This window comes from Ornithorhynchus anatinus, chromosome 17, assembly GCF_004115215.2.
Source record: "Ornithorhynchus anatinus isolate Pmale09 chromosome 17, mOrnAna1.pri.v4, whole genome shotgun sequence".
Taxonomy (NCBI): domain Eukaryota; kingdom Metazoa; phylum Chordata; class Mammalia; order Monotremata; family Ornithorhynchidae; genus Ornithorhynchus; species Ornithorhynchus anatinus.
This window is the reverse complement of record NC_041744.1, coordinates 30,033,693-30,055,491: the sequence shown is the minus strand read 5'-3', so window position 1 is coordinate 30,055,491 and position 21,799 is coordinate 30,033,693. Positions and strand designations below refer to the sequence as shown.

Below are 21,799 nucleotides of genomic sequence, written 5' to 3'. Positions count from 1 at the left end.
ATTGCATACAGTAAGTGCTCAATTAATACAATTGAACGAATAAAGCTAGTTTGTTCTTTCAAACTTTAATAAAATGAGTCAGACTCAATAATGGTTGATGAAAATTAGCATAAACATGTTGAAATAGAACAGGACACGGGGATTAGGGATTAGAGTGGCCCAACAGAGTTTTTATGTTTATTACTTGGATCAAAGTATCACTAAGACAAAATAATGACCTAATTTTAATGTAAGTGACCTCAGAATAACCAGTGCTGTAAAGTATCATTTTTCCCCTTGCAGGGTTACATAGAGGATTCCAAGCAAAAATTGGTTACTTTCCTCCTCCGAGAGGACATCTGGACAGTTTATCAATGAATAGGAATTTGTTTCTCACTGTGAAGAGTCTGTGATGTTTCTTCACACGCACTAGGGGAATGCTGGCCTCTCAGAGCATCTGCACGCATCGGCATTTTTTTTGGACCCAGCCCCCAGACAGCGGTCTCAACTGGAAATTTATGGGCTGGGTGATATGCACCATGAGCTCACACTTTTACTAGACAAATTAGATGGGTTGCAATCCATGCAGCTGTAACGGTGTCCTGCAGAGTTCCACCTGATCTTTTACAGCTTTTCATAAATCAGTACCTACTGGTCGCAGACCATGATCATTAAAAAGAAATCATGGAAATTACATGTTTGCTCAGGGGAAGCCAAAAAATATCTTTTCTTTCTTATCCCCCTACCAAAAAGTTGGTGTTATTTTTTCACAGGACTTGATACTGCTCCTCCTCTAAAAGTGTAAAAGGAATTGATTAGGCATTACCCTTTCATTTGTTGATGCAATTTTATGTGGACATTCATGTCAAATGGCACAGGTCACTCAGGAACCACTCCCCCACCTCTCCCCTCCCCCCCATAGACAAACGGTTGCTAGGTCCAAGGTCTATTTCCTGCCAATGCCCCTGTTGCAATATTTTTGCAGATTGGGCCATTAGACTAACAGCTGGCCTCAACATGGATGTTATGGGTCTAAAGGAAGCAAAATATAGAAATGCCGACTGTCAATAAGATAAATTTTGCCACATGGAAGAAGTTTTTGTCAAATCCCATCAGGTGGAGAAATGAAGGCATCAACAAGAGGGGCACTTTACTCTGTTCACTGAAAAATACCCACTTTGGGAAGTCCAGCTGTCAGACAGCACAAGGAAGAAGAGAACATTTAATATCCCAAACCCAGTACTAACTGAAACTTCTAAAACGTTAATCCCAAAGGATCACAGTTGTCATTTTATTATTATTAATAATTCATATAATTGTTGTTGAGAGAAATCAACTGTACCCATAGCAGATCTCTTAGTCAGATTTATGGCACTGTCTAAGAATAATCCAGTGCCTGAACATTTTCAAAAATAACTTGGTCAAAGCTAGATCTTCTCAATCTCTTAAAATGTGGGTTGTTGATTAGATCAACCTATTTATCTCTAAACATCTCTAAAATTCCAGATACCTTGGGAAAATCATTTTCATTCATAAACTGTAACTACAAAAGGAAGTGAGAATATTTAAGTCTCCCAAAAGGAGAACTGTAAATATATGACACATGAAGGAGACAATTCAGTGTATTCATTTTAATTATCCCCTGGCCTTAAGGACCAGAATCTTAGCCACTTACCTGCCATGTGACCTTGAGCAAGTCACTTAACCTTTCTGTGTCTCAATTCCCAAATCTGTAAACTGGGAATTCAATACCTGATTTTGCTCTTACTTATACCCTGAGCCCAGTGGGAGCTGATTTTCTTGTATCTATCATAGGGCTTATTTGAGTTCTTGGCATATAGTAAGTGCTTAACAAATACACAATTATTATTTACTATTAGATATGGTAATTCTGACTGGTTCAAAACCTCTCTATAGTGAAATCACTTTTTTCTTTATTCCCCAGAAAAAAAGCAAAACAAAGTAAAACAAAAAACACTCAAGACTCTTCCATTTGTTTTCCTCTAAAGTTTCACATCTCTAGTTTACAAAGAAAAAAGACAAACTTTGTTACTGGCTTTCTGTGTTACTCAAAGTGAAAAGTAGTGTGAGAAATGAAGGTAGATTCTTTCTGAGTAGGTCATCATATGAAAATATCAGCACCTCTGGTACACATTTTTGATAGTATATATTCATATATACATTTATAGTTTAGAAATGAGGAGTACATCACTAATTCTAGCTGATCATTATTGATAAATGAACTCTCCTTACTAAATATTTCTAACATTTCTCATTTTTTGGAGTCGGCTTTGTAAAGCCATAGGCAAGAAGCATATCTGAATTGAAGCATTCAATTCCACCCTGGGTGAAAACCCAGGCTAAGCTCCTGTTTATTCCTCTTCTCTCACACCCTGAAGATTGGTTAGTCTAGACATTTTAGGTGTTTGGGTTTGGACTGGAACTAATAGTTTCACAATGTGTAGCCTAACTCATGTTCACCATTAAACTACAGCACTTGCACCACCCCCCACCAAGGCTCTAGTGCATGTCTAGATCTACTACCTGTGGAACAACCCAGGCTCTAAAAGTCTCAACTAAACCTAGTGTCTATGAAAGACTAAGAACCGCTTTAATTTCTGGAAGTCTTCTGGATTTGGGAGGGGAGGGAGATATAGGGCAGGATAGAACTGACCTGAAGTAGACGAGAGTACACCTCATGTGTCAACCTATCAGTTAAGTTGGATCACAATTCCTCAGGAACCTGGAACTATTTATCTTCTGAGGCCATATTGGTCCTTCCTTATCTGAAAGGAATGGGCCAAGAACAGGGTGGGGTGGGGGGAATGAATATTTGGACTCTTAATTGGTGCTAATCAGTTGTGGAGGTCCTGAGAGGAATTCCAGTACCCATTGAATCCAATAGAACCAATGATATGAGACAGAATCATCCCAACCTTCCAAATGTTCTATATACATGAGGCAAATTATTTTAAGGAATAAATATTTTCAAAAACTAAGTGATTTAAATTTGACCTCGTTTTACTACAAAATACATTAATATTAGCAGTTAGCATTTGATTCAAAGACTAAGGGAATACAGAAATGGCAGAGTGATTACAACTGCTTTATTTTGTAGAAGTCAGGTTATCTTTGTAACTTTTCATGAAGTTAAATAAGGCTGTGATTTAAAAATATTATTTGGATGCAGTGATAATCTTAATGAGTTATACGATAAAATTCCAAGATTATACTAAAATTGATGTACACTTTTGATGTTTACATTTACTTTTGAGGCAGGAATCAACCCTGCATTGAGGTTATTGAAATAGCTTATTAGATATAAATGAAAAAAATAAAGATATGATTTTCAATGTTTTGCTCCATTACCTCAACTGCTTATCTTTAACAAAGATTCTTCAGTTGCTTTAACCATGGTGAATTAACCACAGAGATGACTAGTCTATTCCTTCCAATGATGATTATTCCAATGATGATTTTAAAATGTCTTCCAACTCCTTGAGGGCAGGGATTGTGCCTACTCAATCTATGGAACTCTTACAAAAGCAGTGATGTGCCCATAGTAAGGTGCTCAATAAATGTTACTGACTGTAAATGAATAAAGGACAGTTTGACAGTTGATGAGCTTTTATAAATTGGGTACAAAAGATACCATTAGTTTCTTGCTCAAAATATTATTTAATTTGTCTGGAATGAAGCATGTTGAAATGCATTTGAGATTCTAAAAGGGGGATTTGTAGGGAATGTCTTTCTTGGTTTCCATGACTCAGCCTGCCAGTAAATATAATTTTCATCCTACAAGGGGCATGGATGACTCAATCAGTCAATCATATTTCTTGAGTGTTTACTGTGTGCAGGGTACTGTACTAAGCACTTGGAAGAGTACAATATGATGATGTCACAGATACATTCCCTGCCCACAATGAGCCTACAGTCTAGAGGAGGAAACAGACATTAATATAAATGAATTATGGATATGTACACAGGGAAGTCAGCGAAGAGGATGATAAAGTAGTCAAGGAGGGATAGGATGATAGGATGAGTGCTTGTATTAATGTGGGAGCAGTGAAGTATTGATTTGAATGAAAAAAGTGTTGCTGAATGCATAATGTTAAAATGATGCTCTTAAGGCTATGCTCCAAAAATATACAGAATATAAAGCTATAGATGTACATACATATATATCAATGAATTTATTCAATGTTGATAAGCTATGAATAATTTATAAATATGAACAGACTAGTCATTCTTTATCATTTCATAAATGATTCTCATTTCATGAGAAGCAGCGTGGTGCAGTGGAAAGAGCACGGGCTTTGGAGTCAGGGCTCATGAGTTCGAATCCCAGCTCTGCCACTTGTCAGCTGTGTGACTGTGGGCAAGTCACTTAACTTCTCTGTGCCTCAGTTCCCTCATCTGTAAAATGGGGATTAAGACTGTGAGCCCCATGTGGGACAGCCTGATTCCCCTGTGTTTACCCCAGCGCTTAGAACAGTGCTCTGCACATAGTAAGCGCTTAACAAATACCAACATTAATTTCATATATGTTAATTGATTGATGATGGTATTTATTAAGTGCTTATTACATGTTGATCACTATGCTAAATCCTGGGGGAGATACAGAAGAATCAGATTAGACTCCATTGGAATATTTTACTGCTAACCAGTTTAATGTATTATTCTCTGGGTTTATGAATGAGCTAGTTATTGACTAAAACAAGAGGAAAAATGATAACATGCGGAATAAGGAATCTGCATTTAATAAAAGTAGATATGTGTTGACACTGAAGTTGCTCACTTTTGAGGAGGGCTTCTTTACTCAGTCATAGCAAGGAAACCACATTTATGTATACTGGATTTATATATTTGCACACATACATATGCATACATTCACTTCTGTCAAACTTCACATACTCAAGTTTTATAATGCTCCTGTCTTTGAACATCACATTACACATTCTTGAGAAACTGATATTTGACTACAGCCTTGTGGACTTTGAATAATTTAAATTACACCTGATGTGTAGAAGATACGCATACATATATGTTCTTAGGTTTTGATTACAGACACCAGATGGCTTTGAACTAAATAAACAAAACAAAACAACTTTTATATTTTATCCCTTTATAAAAAAGAAATAGAATAGCCCCAAATCCTACAAAACTTAGTGGAACTTCATGAATTCTGTAAATCAATAAAATATTCTTCCAATATTGTGTCAATTTTAATTTCACTGATATCCAGTGTGACCTTGGTCAAATCATTTATTTTCTCTGTGCCTCATTTCCCTCATCTGAAAAATGGGGATTCAATATCTGTTTCCCCCTCTTAGACTGTGAGCCCCATATGGTACCTGATTATTTTTTATCTATCCTAGCCCTTAGTAGAGTGCCTGGCACATAGACAGGGCTTAACAAATACCACATTTAAACTTGAAACTCATGGATTTTTAAATCTCAACTTAATTGATGGTTTGGAAAACAGTGCCAAATGAACGAAAATGTCAAATAATTTTGCACCTGCTCCATAAATAAGCAAATATTCATATATGTGACTATACACTGGACTCAAAAAACATATGCACATTTCAAAATGATAGAATTGGCAAAGAACAGATGCCTTTGAACTCCCTTCATTCTAAATCAATCCAAACTGCAGAAATTAATTTTGTTTAAAGGACATAAATCCTCTTAGAAATAATAAACTTAGGATATAAATAGAAGGAAATTTTGAACAATCAATCACTCACTCAGTCAGTGGTATTTATTGAGCCTTGACTGTGCATGGAGAACAACGTTCTCCCTGAGACAATGACATAAAGATCTGAATCAGTTTTGTTCAATCATCAGAGCCTACGTTAAATACACTTACCTTAAAAAGAATACTTAAGTTGAAAGACACATAATTTAAAATGCACAGAAAATGTCGCTAGTATATTTTAAAGCAATGCAAATACCAGGACAAGGGAGAATTACTAGAAACTTAGATAAGGCAATTCAAAACAGATGTGTCTGAAGCACCTGATTAAAAAAGATTCATAGGTGGGTGATAACAGGCAAAGAGACAAGTTACTGAGGCTAGAACACTAGGGAAACAATCAAGTTATCATTATGGTCTAGCACTCAGAAGGGCATCACTATTCAAGACAAATTTGTACCACCTGATCAATCCACTGTCTAAATGGACAGCTTTTTTAAAAGACTGGGAGTTTAATAATGGCTTCATAATTCAATGATGAGCATCATTAAAATTATTGTACATTATACAGAAAGTATTCATAACAATAAGATCAGAAGGAATTTTTTAAATGAATTTTGTGCCTAAGCTAACTTGGCCTAAGGTTCATCTTTCAAGCATATGGGAAAATGACCAATGTGTCCAGTCACTGGGTTTTACAATGGACATTTGGGTTTTGAGTGGGTCTAGCCCTTATCTCTATGGACACGGACCTGGAAACCTTTGATATTTTCATTTTCAGTGCTGAGTCCCCTTTTTCTGAGGTTCCTGCTGCTACTGAATTCCATAGAAAACTAGCTCATATAGAACTGTAAAGGGAACTCAGAGACACTGGATATGTGATAATAATAATAGTATTTGTTAAGAATTTAATATAGACTGATCACAGTTCTAACCACTGGGGTAGATAGAAGTTAATCATTTAGGGCACAATCCCTCTCTCACATGGGACTCTCAGTCTAAGTAGGAGAGAGAACAAGTATTGAATCCCCATTTTGCAGTTGAGGAAACTGAGGCACAGAGAAGGGAAGTGATTGCCCAAGATCTCAGAGCCAGCCAGAGGCATAGCTGGGATTAGAACCCAGGTCCTCTGACTCCCAGGCCCATTGTCTTCCCAGTAGGCCATGCTGCTTCACTACTGTATCTAACCTAGATAAATTTTCTAGAGCAAATTAAGGCAGAATTGAGTGCCTTTCCAAAATATGCCACCTATATGACATTATCAAGTTACAATGCCTGTCAATTTAACATGTGTGATTTCACATGTTACATCGTGTGTGCCTCTATGTCCAGTATGCCAAAGTGCCTTCAATGAGCACTGACTAATTTCTACATATCCTCTTCAAATTGTCTTGTGGGTGTTATCAAGCTAATATTTTTCTCTTTTAAATCCATTTGCTTGGATAAGATTTACAGTGTAAAATTAATAAATCAAGATGAGTATTTGCATGCCTGAATGAATATAATTAATAATAATAATAATAGTAACAGTAATTGTGGTATTTGTTAAGCCCTTTGTTAAGCCCTTACTACATGCCAACACTGAACTAAGCACTGGGGCAGATACAATATAACCAGTTCCCAAATAGGGCTCACAACCTAAGGAAGAACAGGTATTGAATCCCTATTTTGCAGATGAGGGAACTGAGACACAGGGAAGCTAAAAGGCTTGCCCAAGGGCACACAGCAGGTCCGTGGCAGAGCTGGGATTAGAACCCAGGTCCTCTGACTCCCAGGCCCATGTTGTGTCAACACTATTATGACCACTGGTTTTATGCTATATGGAAATTTTGGATATTTTTCTGCATTTTTACCCAAATACATTGTCTCCTTCCAACATAGACTCAGCCCCATGTGGGACAGGGACTATATCCAATCTGATTAACTTGATTTGACTGCAGCACTTAGAACAGTGCTTGACAGATAGCAAGGACTTAACAAATACCCTAATTTTAAATAAATCAAATTCACAGCTCAAAAATGCAAGCATCTGATAGTCTCTAATTATACAACTGGCTTTGATTGGTTGGTTTTAAGTTTTGAAAAGAATGACTAAACTTCCTCCAGCTATTTAGAAGTCAAAAGGCAATAGCTACAGTTGAGGAAATGGATGGGAAAATGAACACAGTTGAACACTACAGGTGGAGAAAGCAAACCTATTAATTGTTAGTTGGAGTAAGACAAAATCTTAGGTGTCACCTTGCAGCCGCACTGGTGATGATTTTCAGGCTGCTGGGATTCCGGATAAGCTTGTCCAGGATGCTGACAATCTGCTCAAACTTAGGTCTGTTGTTTCTGTCTTTCTGCCAGCAGTCCAACATCAGCTGATACAAGGCAGCTGGACAGTCCATGGGAGGCGGCAGTCGGTAGCCTTCATCCACAGCTTTAATTACCTGGGCAAGTTTCAAAGTTTTGGGAAAAACAGAAAGGTAATTTGATATATTTAATTTAATAACCACCACTAAAACCATTGACAAGGATATTTTAATATTTAATATTTTAATATCCTTCTTTGTCAATTGACTGCTAGGGAAACACCTCAAGTTTTTCTACAGAGTAAACAATACAGCAAATTAAACAGGAAGGGAAAAATGGTCCAGATAAAGTAATCAAGAAAGGACTCTAAAGAGTCTTTTGAGAATTTGGGTAGACACAATTCAAATTAAAGTAAATATTCAGTTAGCCATGCATTTCACTGGACAAGCAGGTCTCCAAGTCAGACTGTGATGTTTAGTGCAGCAGTCATGATGTAGTGGAGAAGCAGCTTGGAGTAGTGGATAGAGCACGGGCCTGGGAGTCAGAAGGTCATGGGTTCTAATCCCAGCTCTGCCACTTGTCTGCTGTGTGACCTTGGGCAAGTCACTTCACTTCTCTGTGCCTCAGTTACCTCATCTGTAAAATGGGGATTGAGACTGTGAGCCCCATGAGGGACAAAACTGTGTCCAACCTGATTTGCTTGTTTCCACCCCAGTGCTTAGTACAGTTCCTGGATCATAGTAAGCACTTAAATACCATCACTATTCTTATTAACATTATTATTAATTCTCCTCACATCCCTATACTCCTACAGACTAAATTAGACAGTCTGGGAGGATCAGGAACACAGACCATACAAAGCCTTACAAAATTCAGAAATACTGGGAAGGGTGTGGCAAGGGCAGACATGTGATTGTTGGACTCTGATCCACAAAGAACTTGAAACTCTGTTCCTCTAGCCACAGTATCCTACTGGTATTTTTATTTTTTGTATTCATCATTTTTCTTGTCTACTATGCTGCTTTTGTGCCTTTATTGTTTCATCTTTCCTTATGTCCCTGGGGCCAGTTACCAAGTCTAATTCCTACCCAGTTATTTTTGTACAATCTTAGCACAGGTAAATATTTAATAAATATTATTACTACTAGAGTATGGTTTGATGCATTGCTACTAATTTTGTGTTTACTGCTGCGGTGCATTAGACAGTCCCTCTGGGTAGTATGAAAGTTATTGTACTCTTACATACTCTTACATATATACTCTTACTATACATTAGTATAGTACTCTGAACACCGTAAGCACTCAATAAGTATCACTGATTGATTCATTGATTTTCAAATGCCTTGACACTGGGAGAATTGGTCTCAGTCTATTTGTATATTTCAGGATTTTATGAGAGATTACACCACACAAAACTAGTATTATACTACTAATAATAACTGTGGTATTTGTTAAACACATACTATGTCCTGTACTAAGTATTGAGGTAGATAGAAGATTATCAGATAGAACACAACCCTTCTTCAATAAGGGTCTCACAGTGTACACAGGAGGGAGAACTGGTATTGGGATTTTATATATATTTCAGTTTTTATGAAGAAACCTAGGCACAGATAAATTAAATGATTTCCCAAGGTCACCCAGTTAGGCAAATAGCAGAGTCCAGATTAAAACCCAGGTCCTCTGACTCCCAGGCTTGTGAGCTTCCCACTGGACCACGGCGCTCTCAGAGATTAATAATTTCTATGAAGAAGGTGGTATAGCAAAATTTCAATGATTGACTTTTCATTTGCCACAAATAGACCATTTCTCTTAAGAAGTCATTTTATCTCTAAACAGGCTTCTGAGTTTCTCCTATATATGCATAATGCAATGAGCTCTGGAGTACCGATTAGACAGTCCAGAAGTTGAAGCAGGAAGCAATTCTATAGCTTTCTGTGTCTTATCAAATATCAAAATTTAGGGCAGTGAAAATATATCCAAGCAAAAACATGGCTAGAATATGATAACCTGATATTTGGAGTTTATCTAAAAAACAGGTTAAGAGGAATTGAGAGGGATGAAGAGAAAAACTGACTTTATTTAGTTTCTATTTTACCATACCATGAATAATTGGAATAGCATGTCCCTAAAATATCATAGAAATCTATTTAATATCCTACCTACATTTTGAAAAACAGGAGACAAATATCCTGACCAACTGAATCAAATATATATATGATTGAGATACGGTGAGTAGCTAATGATTATAAGCAACTTGCCTTTCTTTTTATGATTTGAGCTCTTATATTCACATTTTCTGGCTAAGCATTAAGAATAGTCTGAGTACCTGGTTTCAGTTGTCAACAGTGTTTCTTTGTCTAGCATTAGCAAAAAGTGACATAAAAATAATCCTTCTGAAAAATCCAAGAACAAGTGAGAGAGGTTAAGGATCTTTGTCTAGAAATGTCAGTTTATAATTGACTCAAAGAATAATCTAAGCTTAATAAGTTGAGAAAAAATATGATACAACTTTTTTTATCTTGCTTTGGGAAATGCTATACTTTAATAAACAAAAATGTTGGCATAAATGCGTTAATGAGCTTTACAAAGGATGGCAGACATGTATCTTACTAATGTTACATAGGAACTATTCCACAGGAAAAGACTTTCAAACAAATCAAACTTATCTATAGGCTGCCTCTCTGGGAATTTATTGCATTACAATTTTAGAATAAATCACTTTATTCTATCAATTTCATCTCCAAACTCCTTCACAAAAAATATCCTCAAGAAGCATTAAGCTGACTTGCAAGACATGGAAACATTTTCATTTCTTCTTATTCATTTTCAATGTCAAAAATAAGGAGCCACCTGGTTTCATTATGCTTCACTTCCTTTCACAGCTTGATTATTTTTATCTGAGCCCATAACTCATAGACTACAATATACTCACATCCTGATTGGACATCTCCCAATATGGTCTCTCTCCATAGGACATCACCTCCCAGAGAACAATCCCATAACTCCATACATCACTGGCTGATGTAAATTTCCGATATGCAATGGCTTCTGGAGATGTCCACCGGATCGGGATCTTTCCTCCCTTAAAAAGAAAATATTATTCTTATTTATTTCTCTAAGATATTCATATAATTCATTATGACACCCCCAAACCCTTTTTTAAAAAAATAGGGCTTTATTAGATAAAGCTAATCACAAAGTTCAAATACAGTTAGTTGTTCCATGATGTTTTCAATTGATGTTTTGGATAAAATACTACTGGAAATGTTCTTCTGACATTGCACGTCTCTCTGGATAGAATGCAGTGCATTGTTAGCTTTAAAGCACTCAATCAGCTCTCCTATTCCTCCTTCCTTACCTCTCTGATTTCCAACTACAACCCAGCCCACATACTTTGCTCCTCTAACACCAACCTATTCACTATACCACTATACTACAGATATGTACACAAGTGTTGGGGTCTGGGGTTTGGTTGAATGCTTAAAGGATACAGAACCAAGTTCCTAAGTGACACAGAAGGTAGACAGAGTAGGGAAAATAAGGGCAATTGGGAAGACCTTTTGGAGGGAATGTGATTTTAGTGAGGCTCTGAAGGCAGGGGGAGTGGTGAGCTATCATATATATAAGAGGGGAGAGTGTTTCAGAAAAGATGTGGGCAAGGGGTTGATCGAGATGCAGTGAGTTGGTTGGAGATATAGATGTGAAGTGTATGGGCTTTGTTGTCCTGGAAAACTAATGAGGTAAGTTGGGAAAGAGTGAGCTGATTGAGTGCTTTAAAGCACTTGAAAGAGTTTCTGTTTGATGCAGGGGTGGATGGGCAACCACTGGAGACTCTTGAGAAGTGGGGAAACTATGAACTGAATGGCAGCAAAGTCAAGTAAGGACTAGCATATGGACAGACTCATGGCAGGGAGATGAGAGAAAAGGATGATACTTTAGCCAAGGTGGGATATAAGTAATTGATTAACATGGTAGCAATTTAGATGGATAGCAAAGGGAAGACTTCAGAGATTATGGGAAGGTGGAACTAGCATGAGTTGGTGACAGATTGACTATGCTGAATATTCAATATTCTATATTGAATAGATAGATTGGGAGAAGCAGCATGACTTAGTGGAAAGGACAGGGCCTGGGAGTCAGAGGCCCTGGGTTCTAATTCTGGTTCTGTGAATTGCTTTGTGACCTACAACAAGTCACTTAACATCTCTGGGCCTCAGCTTCTTCATCTGCAAAATGGGAATTCAAAACTTAATCTCCCTCCTACACAGACTATGAGCCCCATGTGGGACTTGATTTTCTTGAATCTACCCAGCACTTAGTACAGTGTTTGGCAAATAGTAAGTGCTTAACAAATACTGTTATTATTATCATCATTTGGGTTGAATGTGAGAAATAAGTTGAGGATAATGACAAGATTTTGAGCTTGTGAGACAGGGAGTATAGTGGGGCTGTCTACAGTGGTTGGAAAGACATGGGGAGAACAGGGTTTGGGTGGAAAAACATTTTAAACATGTTAAGTTGGAGGTGTTGGTGGGACATTCAGACAGAGATGTACTCACGGCAGAAGAAAATGCAAGATTGTAGAGAAAGAGAAAGGTCAGGACTGGAGAGGAAGATTTGGGAATCATCCACATAGAGATGTTAGTTGAAGTTTAGGGAGTAAATTAGTTCTACGAGGGAGACGGTGTAGATAGATAACAGAAGGGGACCCAAAATTGAGTCTTGAGGGACTCCCGGAGTTGCGGGGGAGGCAGAGGAGGAGATACTTTCTTTGTTGAAATTAGAAACTGTTTCTATAACTTCTATAACTGCAGGGATTATAATGGGAAAATATGCATTTAGTTCTTTAATTTGTACCCAAACCATTCCCTCAGAATAGCCAGTGGATGCATTCTCCATTTAACAAATGAAGAATTTAAGGGACTAGAGATGAAATAATTTTCCCAAAGAAACACATTCAGTTAGTGATCAAAATTTGTTATGACAGATGCTCTTAAATAAAAGGGAAGATGAATCTTTTATTGAACATGGAGTTCTAGAAACATTTTTAAATGATCAGTTTAGTTTTTGGTTTTAGATGTTGATCAAGAAATGTAGTATATAAAGAGCAAAATCATGAAATAAAAATAAAATTTAAAGAGGGAAATCATGACATAAAAATAAAATTCCAAAGCATAACACCTAGTCTAATAGTAATTTCCAGTCTAGTCTGCTATGTAAAACGAAGCTGAAAACTAAATATTTACTTCAATTATATGGAAAGCAACAGAGGCCACAAATGCTCTGAGAATATTATTCTTGATCATGTTACTGTTGCAACTTTAATGTGAACAGTGCAAAACTCCCAGGAAAGTCAGTGAGATTCATGAGACTTTCTTTAAGTTCCTTTTGAAGAGGTAAAGGTTACTGTCCCAGCATAGTCTTTCTTGACAACATTTACATCTGTATCCAAAGCATTAAGTTAAAGGATTTGCCTTCCAAGAATTCAGCCCAGTTGGGACTATGCCTTCAAAAGAATTGCTGCCCAGATCCACTCCTTTCTTTAGAAATTTGATTAGGAAGTGCTCAGCCTTCCATCCTTTTGGAAAACACTGACAAAAAGAACAGTGATACAAAAACACATCTACGTTTTCCAGTCCTTTCAAATTTCAAATGTAGTTGCCTTATACATAGGCATTCCCTGTGACTGAGCCATGTGGAACCTGCTACAGTTTCTTATAATTGCACTTTTCTTCCAGTTAAGGATCTGGAGGAGGTGGCTGATATTTTCCTCTTCATCTTTTCATAACATATCTGAGGCTATTGAAACTGAAAGGATCTTACTGTGGTTGCAGCTAATTTTTAACTGCCATGCAAGCACAATGGGAACCAAAGAAATAAAGATAGTTGAGGTCTTCTAATGCCCACCCACACACAACTTCTATCAATGCACAATTCACCCACAAAGAAAGGGGAAAGACACCCATTTGTATCCTGCTGCCATTTGACATTCATTATAAATCAGAATCAGTTTAATGTCACATGTGACATGCCATTGTCTTGAGGTATTCTATAAGAAAGCAGCTGGGGAATTTTGTGGAAGTAAAAGAAATGCATAAATATGGGATGCAGAACACACGGCCAGGCAGAAGAATACATTTATTCTACAACCTAATGTTACAAGTTGCAGATGAAGATGAAAACAGATGAAGCAAAATTGGCAGCCTGGACTAAGGGAAAGTTCAAAATGATTTAAGGCTCCCAGTGGCAGTTCTGGATACATTTTAGTGTTTTTATCTATTTTAAGGAAAAAAAAATGGAGGTGAGGGAATATAAACTCTGGGAGTGGCAAATGGAACTTAGATCCCCAAACATCTAGAAATAGAGAATTATGAAGCTGGCCATGTTGTTACAAAATGAGACCTGGAAATAGGACTGTTAGATATGCAAGGATTTCTAAAAGTCCTATAAAGTGATTCAAGCTCTCTCTTTCAGTTCTAGCTTACAGGAGCTGTTATCAACTTTGGAGGATCACGGTTTTCAAGACTTTCAACTAGCTAACTCCCTTTTACATACTTGCTCTTCTGCCACCCTACATCCCATTCTCAAACTCTTTGTTGCTTTCAAGACTATATAAACAATCAATCAGTGGTATTTATTGAGCACTTACGCTATACGCTGTACTAAACACTTGAGAAAGGCCAATACCAGAGTTTACAGGCACATTCCTGAACACGGGAAATTTACAGTCTAAAGGGGGAGACTGACATGAAAATACATTATCGATATGTACATAAGGGCTGAGGGTGAGGTGAATATCCAGTGCTTAAAGGATACAGATCTAAGTGCATAACTGTTGCAGAGGGAGAGGGAATAGGGCCAATGAGAGATTAATTGGGATAGGCTCTTGGAGGAGGTGTGATTTCAATAAGGATTTGAAGATGGGGAGAGTGCTGATCTGTTTTATATGATGGGGGAGGAAGTTTCAGGACACAGGGAGGACATGAGCAAGGGGGTGGCAGTGAGCTTTGCATAATTTATCTGAATTTAGAAATTTCTCTCAGAAAGAATTTTGAAGTGCAGCATGGCCAAGTGGAAGGAGCATGGGCCAGGAAGTCAGAGGACCTGGGTTATAACCCTGGCTCTGCCACTTGTTGTGTGACCTTAGGTAAGTCACTTAACTTCTCTGTACCTCACTATGCCATTATTAAAATGGGGATTGATACTGTGAGACCCATTTGGGACATGGCCTGTGTCCAACCCGATTAGTTTGGGCCTAATAAGAACCTAGGTTCTTATCCCAGCTTATCCCAGCTTCACCATTTATCTGTTGTGTGACCTTGGACAAGTCACTTAACTTCTCTGTGCTTCATCTCATCTGCAAAATGGGGATTAAGATTGTGAGCCTCATGTGGGACACGGATTGTGTGCAACCTGACCTTGTATCTTGTAGCGTATACCTTCCCTAGCATTTAGTACTGGGCCTGATACAAACTAAGCACTTAATATCATAAAAGAAAAAGAATAATGCACAACCTTCCTTCATAAGCACACTGGCAATCAGTCACCACAGGGAGCAAAAATTAAATTTGACACAGAGGTGGGAAGCGACTCTGTGTGCATTGTATTTTGTGTAAAAAATAAATTATATAAATTTGACACATCAATTATAAAATTATTCTTTCCTTTGGGCAGCAATTGTATTCTTTTATTCTGTGAATGAAATCAGTCATGCCAAAGATGTGGTAAGAGGAAGGCTGAAATTGCCTTGGCATCTTGATGCAGCATTTTGTGTAAATGCCACAGATGTAGCATATTTTTCAGGGTTTTTAATTTTTTTCTCCATCTGGACATGTTATAGAAGAATCATGTGGGGATACATAGCACTTGTAGCAAGATAAAAATTCATATGAATTTGATGGATTTTAAGTGTACCTGGGCCCTAATATTTTAGAATTTTTAAGGTCCATTCAGTCTTAATTAATTAAAAAGCCTGCTTCAAACACAAATGACTTAGGGAAAATACTCAGTGGGATCTTCAATTTCAAACATTTCTTACAAAAGCGATCAATGCTGATGTCTGAATGAATCAAAGTAAATGAGTCATCAGTGGAGGAGAATCAGAAGCATGTGCACTAAATTTTCCTTGAAATACACATGGATTGACAAAATAGGGGAAAACAGGCTCAGACAAATCTTTTCAGCTGAAAACACTAAAGGAAAATATGAGAGCCTTAAAATTTTGCTGAAACAAAATGTTTTTTGTTCTAGTCAGCCCAGGGAAAACTAAATTCCTGCAGGATTAATATTTATCTTTGAACTACTAAAACAAATAATTCATCTCATTGCCTATCCCTCCCACACAGGGTAAACTTTAACCACTTCTTTGATTAACATTCCAATTAACACTTAGTGAGACTAACTTTTCCAAAACTGTCTGATTCTGCTCATCATGTTGGGCAACCACATCAGTGTTGATGATCGGCATAGTGATTATCTGCTATTCTGTACCTGACAACTTCTTGTTTTTAAATTTTTTAAGGTAAATTACAGGTAATTTACAGCTGGGAGAAGAAGCATGGAAGAAGCAGCATGGCCTAGTGGAAACAGCATGGGCCTGGGAGACATAGGACTTGGGTTGTAGTCTTGGTGTCACCATTTATCTGCTGTGTGACCTTGGGTAAGTCACCTAACTTCTCTGTCCCTCAGTTATCTCATCCGTAAAATGGGGATTAAAGCTGTGAGTCTCTTGTGAGACATGGACTGTGTCCAACAGGATTGTCGTGCATTTACCCCAGCACTTAGTAAAGTACCTGGCACAGAATAAAAGCTTAACAGAAACCATTAAAAAAAAAACAGGGGAAGCTGAGCCAATACAAAAACCTATACTCCATGTGTCTTCACAATATTTTAGACAACATCAGCTTTCTCACTGATGTCCCTGCCTCCTTTCTCCTGCCAATAATTAACTCAGCTCTCTGGACCACTTTTCTAAAACTTCATTTTACCCACATCTTCCCACTCCTCAAAAATCTCAAATGGTTACCCATTCCTCTCTGCAACAAGCAGGAACTCTTGTCCTTTGGCTTTAAGGAAGTCAAGTCCCTCTTACTTATCCCCCATTTTTCTCCTACATCCAGCTCACACTTTTCATCCTTCACATATTAACACATTCACTGAGCCTCATTTGCATCTGTTCTGCGACTTACCTCCCCCTTCCTGTTCACATTTTACAGACTTCAGCTCGACCTAATTTCAAAGCACTTTTGAAATCACATCTCTTGGAACCTTCTCCAGTTGAAAACATCTACTCTTCCCTACTCATATCAACCCTATCACCTATTTAGCACTTCTGTACCACCTAAGTACTTATTGCTTCCCACAGCACAACTTGTGAACCTATCCCTCTTTCTTATTTCTTCCTGTATGTTATTTTAGTTCTTCTCTCCCCTCTAGATTCTAAACTACTTAAAGGCAGGAATCTTATTCAATAATTCCACCACACTCTCCCAAGCATTTAGACAATGATCTGTACACATTTTTTAAGTCTCTTTAGAAGCGATTCCAATAGCCAACTGTACAGCAGATGGGCAATGGAAGTTTCATAATGTAAAGAGTTCTGAATGGAATGGAAAATCCATATCAAAAAAAGGTTATAATCTTGTCCATGTTTTTCAAGCACTGAAAATCTATATTAAGATTTTGCTGATCCTTTCCAATATAAGCAAGTTTGTACATCAGTATTATCTGGATTTATTAGGGGTTATAAATTACATTTGATAGAGCTACTGGATGTTAAAATGCTTCTTGCTCTTAAGTTAATGAAGTGTGCTTACAGGGACAAGGACATTAATATACAATTCATATTCTAAAACCATTTTAATATCTAGATTGAGTCAATCAAATCCATCCATCTCACACTTCCTTAGTGTCCCTAAGGTTGAGTTGGCTGGGGATCAAATTTCATCCAGGAGTTGCAATTTAAGAGTTGCACTTGAGACTCCCTATTGATCCGCTGTGAGCCATAGAACACAGTTTCCAGATCCCGGGAGAAATGTAAACTTGTTCTCTTCTTTAATTCACCCAGGTATAGCTGAACAATCTAGCCTTATAAAAATATCCACCTTTCTATTCACCATTTAGTGAGGAAGCTCCGACACTTGTCTGCTGTTTTACCTTGGGAAATCAGTTCATTTCTCTGTGCTTCAGTTACCTCATTGCCTGGCACATAGTAAGCATTTAACAAATACAATTATTATTACTATTACTATTATGCAGCATGGCTGAGTAGAATGAACACAGGACTGAAAGACAGAGGTCCTGGGTTCTAATGTTGACTCTGTCACTTGTCTGCAGTGTGACCTTGGATAACTCACTTAACTTACAAAATGGAGATTCAATGCCCACTCTCCCTTCTACTTAGACTGTGAGCCTAATATGGTACTGAATTATCTTATATCTACTCCAGTTCTTAATACAGTGCTTGGCACATAATAAGTGCTTAACAATTATTATTATTATCATTATTATCATCATTATTATTGGGATTACTGATGTATACTGAGGGGCCAACAATCCTTTATGAGCTGGAAAAACATGTTTTGTTAACTTAAAATTCAAACTGTGTACCTTATGAAAATCATAGAAAATTAATTTAAAAAAAAGACATGGACTCACTCTTGTTGTGTAAGCAGCTTCGGGATCATCCTCTAAAACACGCGAAAGACCAAAATCTGAGACCTTGCACACCAGGTTACTGTTGATTAGTATGTTGCGAGCAGCCAAGTCACGATGTACATAGCCCATGTCTGATAGGTATTTCATACCCGATGCTATTCCCCGAAGCATCCCCACCAGCTGTATGACTGTAAACTGGGCGTCGTGTTTCTGGGAAATGTTTGGAAAGCACAGTTAATATGGGAAATGTTTTCCTAAGATACTCTAGTTAAAGGGTAATGATCCCTGCATCTAACTTCCTTTAGGTCAAGTGAATTCACCTTGGGTCAAACTCTGCAGACTAAAGGGAAAAAAGATCAGTGATTGCATCTGATCAATACTTTTCAAAGGCAACTGCTGAGCCCTTCCTCTGGGCTTTGTTAGATTTACCAAATCACTCATCAGAACATCTCACTTAAAAATAAGAACACTGAAGACACACACACAAAAAAAGCATGAAAGCTTTTAACTTCCTTTTCCTTAGCTGCTAATTTAAATCACGTAGAAAATAAATGATCTAGAATAATGAAATCATAACACCGGAAGTGACCTTGAGGGATCATGGGTCTGCCTCCTGCTTCCATGAAGGTGTATGACTACATCACTCAGGAAAAATGTGTCCAATTTTATTGCTTTGCAACCTGATAGTAAGGATTTCTTTTCCTTATGTCAAACAAATATCCTCCATATTTGTCAGTCTTTCACCATTTCTTTGTCCCTATAACTAATCCCTTGTATTTTTCCCTACTGAATTTCTGCCTGCTTCTATCTAATCATTCTTCTAAATCATCAAGGTCACTAAAATTGTATTCCTATCTTCCAAATTGTCAGCAACCCTCGTCACTCAACTGTCATCACAATATTACGTTAATCTGAACTATATAAAGAGAAATTATATCCATGATGAAAGTATCTCATCATCATAATCCATTGTGCTTATTAACTGAGTATTTAGCAAGTTAATAGTATTGTTTCATAAGTTAGCAATGCAGAAAAAAGAAAACAATTTAGGGAAGCAGCTTGGCCCACTGGAAAGAACAAGAGTTTAGGAGACAGAGGACCTAGGTTCTAATCTAGGCTCTGCCATTTGTCTGTTGTTTGACCTTGAGCAAATCAGTTAATTTCTCTGTGCCTCAGTTCCCTCATTTGAAAAATAGGGATTAAACTCTACTCCCTCCTACTTAAACTGTGAGGATGGTGCGGGACAGGGACCATGTCCAATCTGATTACCTTGAATCTACTCCAGCACTTAGTACACTGCTTGGCACATAGTAAGCACTTAACAAGCATAATAACAATAACAAAGATAATATTAATGATGAACAGCAGAATGCACAGAAACTACCATTATTATCCAGATTGACAAAAACATAAGAAGAAAATATTAGCCTTCAATTCCTAGGTTCAAAAATGGACTGTATTATGCTAAAACAAATGTGATTTAGGAAAACTTGGGTCTTCTGGGAAAAATTGTGAGATTAATAGGCTAAAATTATCTGAATCCTTTTAAGCAAATTGCTATGAAAAACAATTAGATCTTGGCTACCTCTTTTAGAGTAAAGGATATGGATGGGTAGACTATTTGGCTGAAGGAGGTGAAAACTGAAAACAGCTTTGGGAAATGTGAAGAGCAAGTGAAGTCACATAACAAAAGACAATTTTGAGAATGTTTACAGTGTGAAGAGGAATGCTTCTGATGCATCAGATATTGGATCCCCAGCCTCATGCTAATAACTACCCCCTTTCCAGTAGCCTCATCATTGAACATGAAGGGCAGCCGAGAAATTAAATGTAAATTATTGCTGAAAGCTTCTGTTACCAAAAACTTGACTCACCACCAAGTAGAACCTCAAGGCTAGTTTAATTAAGCAGATGGGGCTGGATGATGCTCAGGATGAGATGACTTCCAATCCATCACCACAGGGAAACTTGGAATCTCTGAGAGTAACCAGGTGGGCACATGGTTCTTTGTACTTTGGGGGGCTTTTCCTTGCATTTTATTAAAGTAGAGGTTCTATGAGGAAAATCCCTAAAAAAATCCTTTAAAGCAGTGCCCCTACTCCTCTTTGAGTTCAACATCCAAAAGAACAGTGCACAGATCACTGTTTACTGGTGACAAAATTATGAGGGATTTCAGCAGATGTGCAACATTAGTACAGTGCTCTGCACATCATAAGCAATCAATATCATTCATTGATTGGAGAAAGCATATCTTCCATGACCAGAACTGTTTTTATTTCTACCACAAATATTATTCACAAGACTCCAAAGCTCTAGATTTTAATTTTAGATGTCTTTTAAGCTTTGAAAAGTGTAGTAGTATGGTAAACATATTGTTTTTTTTTTCCAGGAAATGAAGATGGGCCAATTTTTAATGATTTAACCTATATAGTTAATAAAATGTTTCCCACTTAGTAGCAGAAAATCTCTGCTTTCCTGAACATAGGCTTGCCTTTAAGCTCAGATTGACACCATATTGGAGCTCATCTCTACTAGTTCCAGCAACTTATTTCCTTTATGTCAGGGTAGGCAAAAAAAAAAAAAAGACAACATTCTATTTACTATTACTTGATGGAAGCATTAGTATATTAGACTGTTAATTTATCTCAGGTGACTGACTAGAAATAATTACTGTAAACTGTAATCAGTCAGTATTCTATAGATGGAATGCTGTTAATAATGCTTATGCTACAGTTACTTCTGTCCAACTGTGACTGTAAACGGTGAAGGAAAATGCCTAATTTTTGATGCCTTACTGGCCATACCACCACACAACCTATCAGAGGAGAAACCATGAGCAGAAAAATCATTCTTAAAAATTAAGAGAAAAAAACAGATATTTTGGTACATTATCCAGATATTTCACAAGCAGTGAACTAAACTCTGTGCTTACCCGTAAGAAACTATCCAAAGATCCATTCTCCATATATTCAGTGACGATCATGACAGGCTTACCTAAAAACACATATATATTGTGAAGTGAATCAGTAGTTGTAATAGGATTTAAGCACTTACTGTTTTACACAACACTGTAATAAGGACTGGGAAGGTATACAGTGGTGGGAATAGAAACAGTCCCTGACTCGGAAAGGGGCTCAGAATCTGAGCAAAATAAATTATTTCATGCAT

At 37.3% G+C, this 21,799-nt stretch overlaps 1 protein-coding gene across 2 annotated transcripts in view; it reads right to left on the bottom strand.

Moving 5' to 3' along the window:
* The window catches only part of EPHA3 (EPH receptor A3), a 248,480-nt gene that overhangs the window by 11,587 nt on the left and 215,094 nt on the right, over positions 1 to 21,799 (bottom strand). For both annotated transcript variants that reach the window (XM_007666623.3, XM_029082426.1), the window contains exons 12-15: positions 21,564 to 21,625; positions 18,632 to 18,841; positions 10,908 to 11,057; positions 7,916 to 8,109 (exon numbers count right to left, since the gene is read on the bottom strand). In XM_007666623.3, the coding sequence (XP_007664813.1) occupies positions 7,916 to 8,109; positions 10,908 to 11,057; positions 18,632 to 18,841; positions 21,564 to 21,625 (616 nt within the window). The remainder of the gene's footprint in view (positions 1 to 7,915; positions 8,110 to 10,907; positions 11,058 to 18,631; positions 18,842 to 21,563; positions 21,626 to 21,799) is intronic.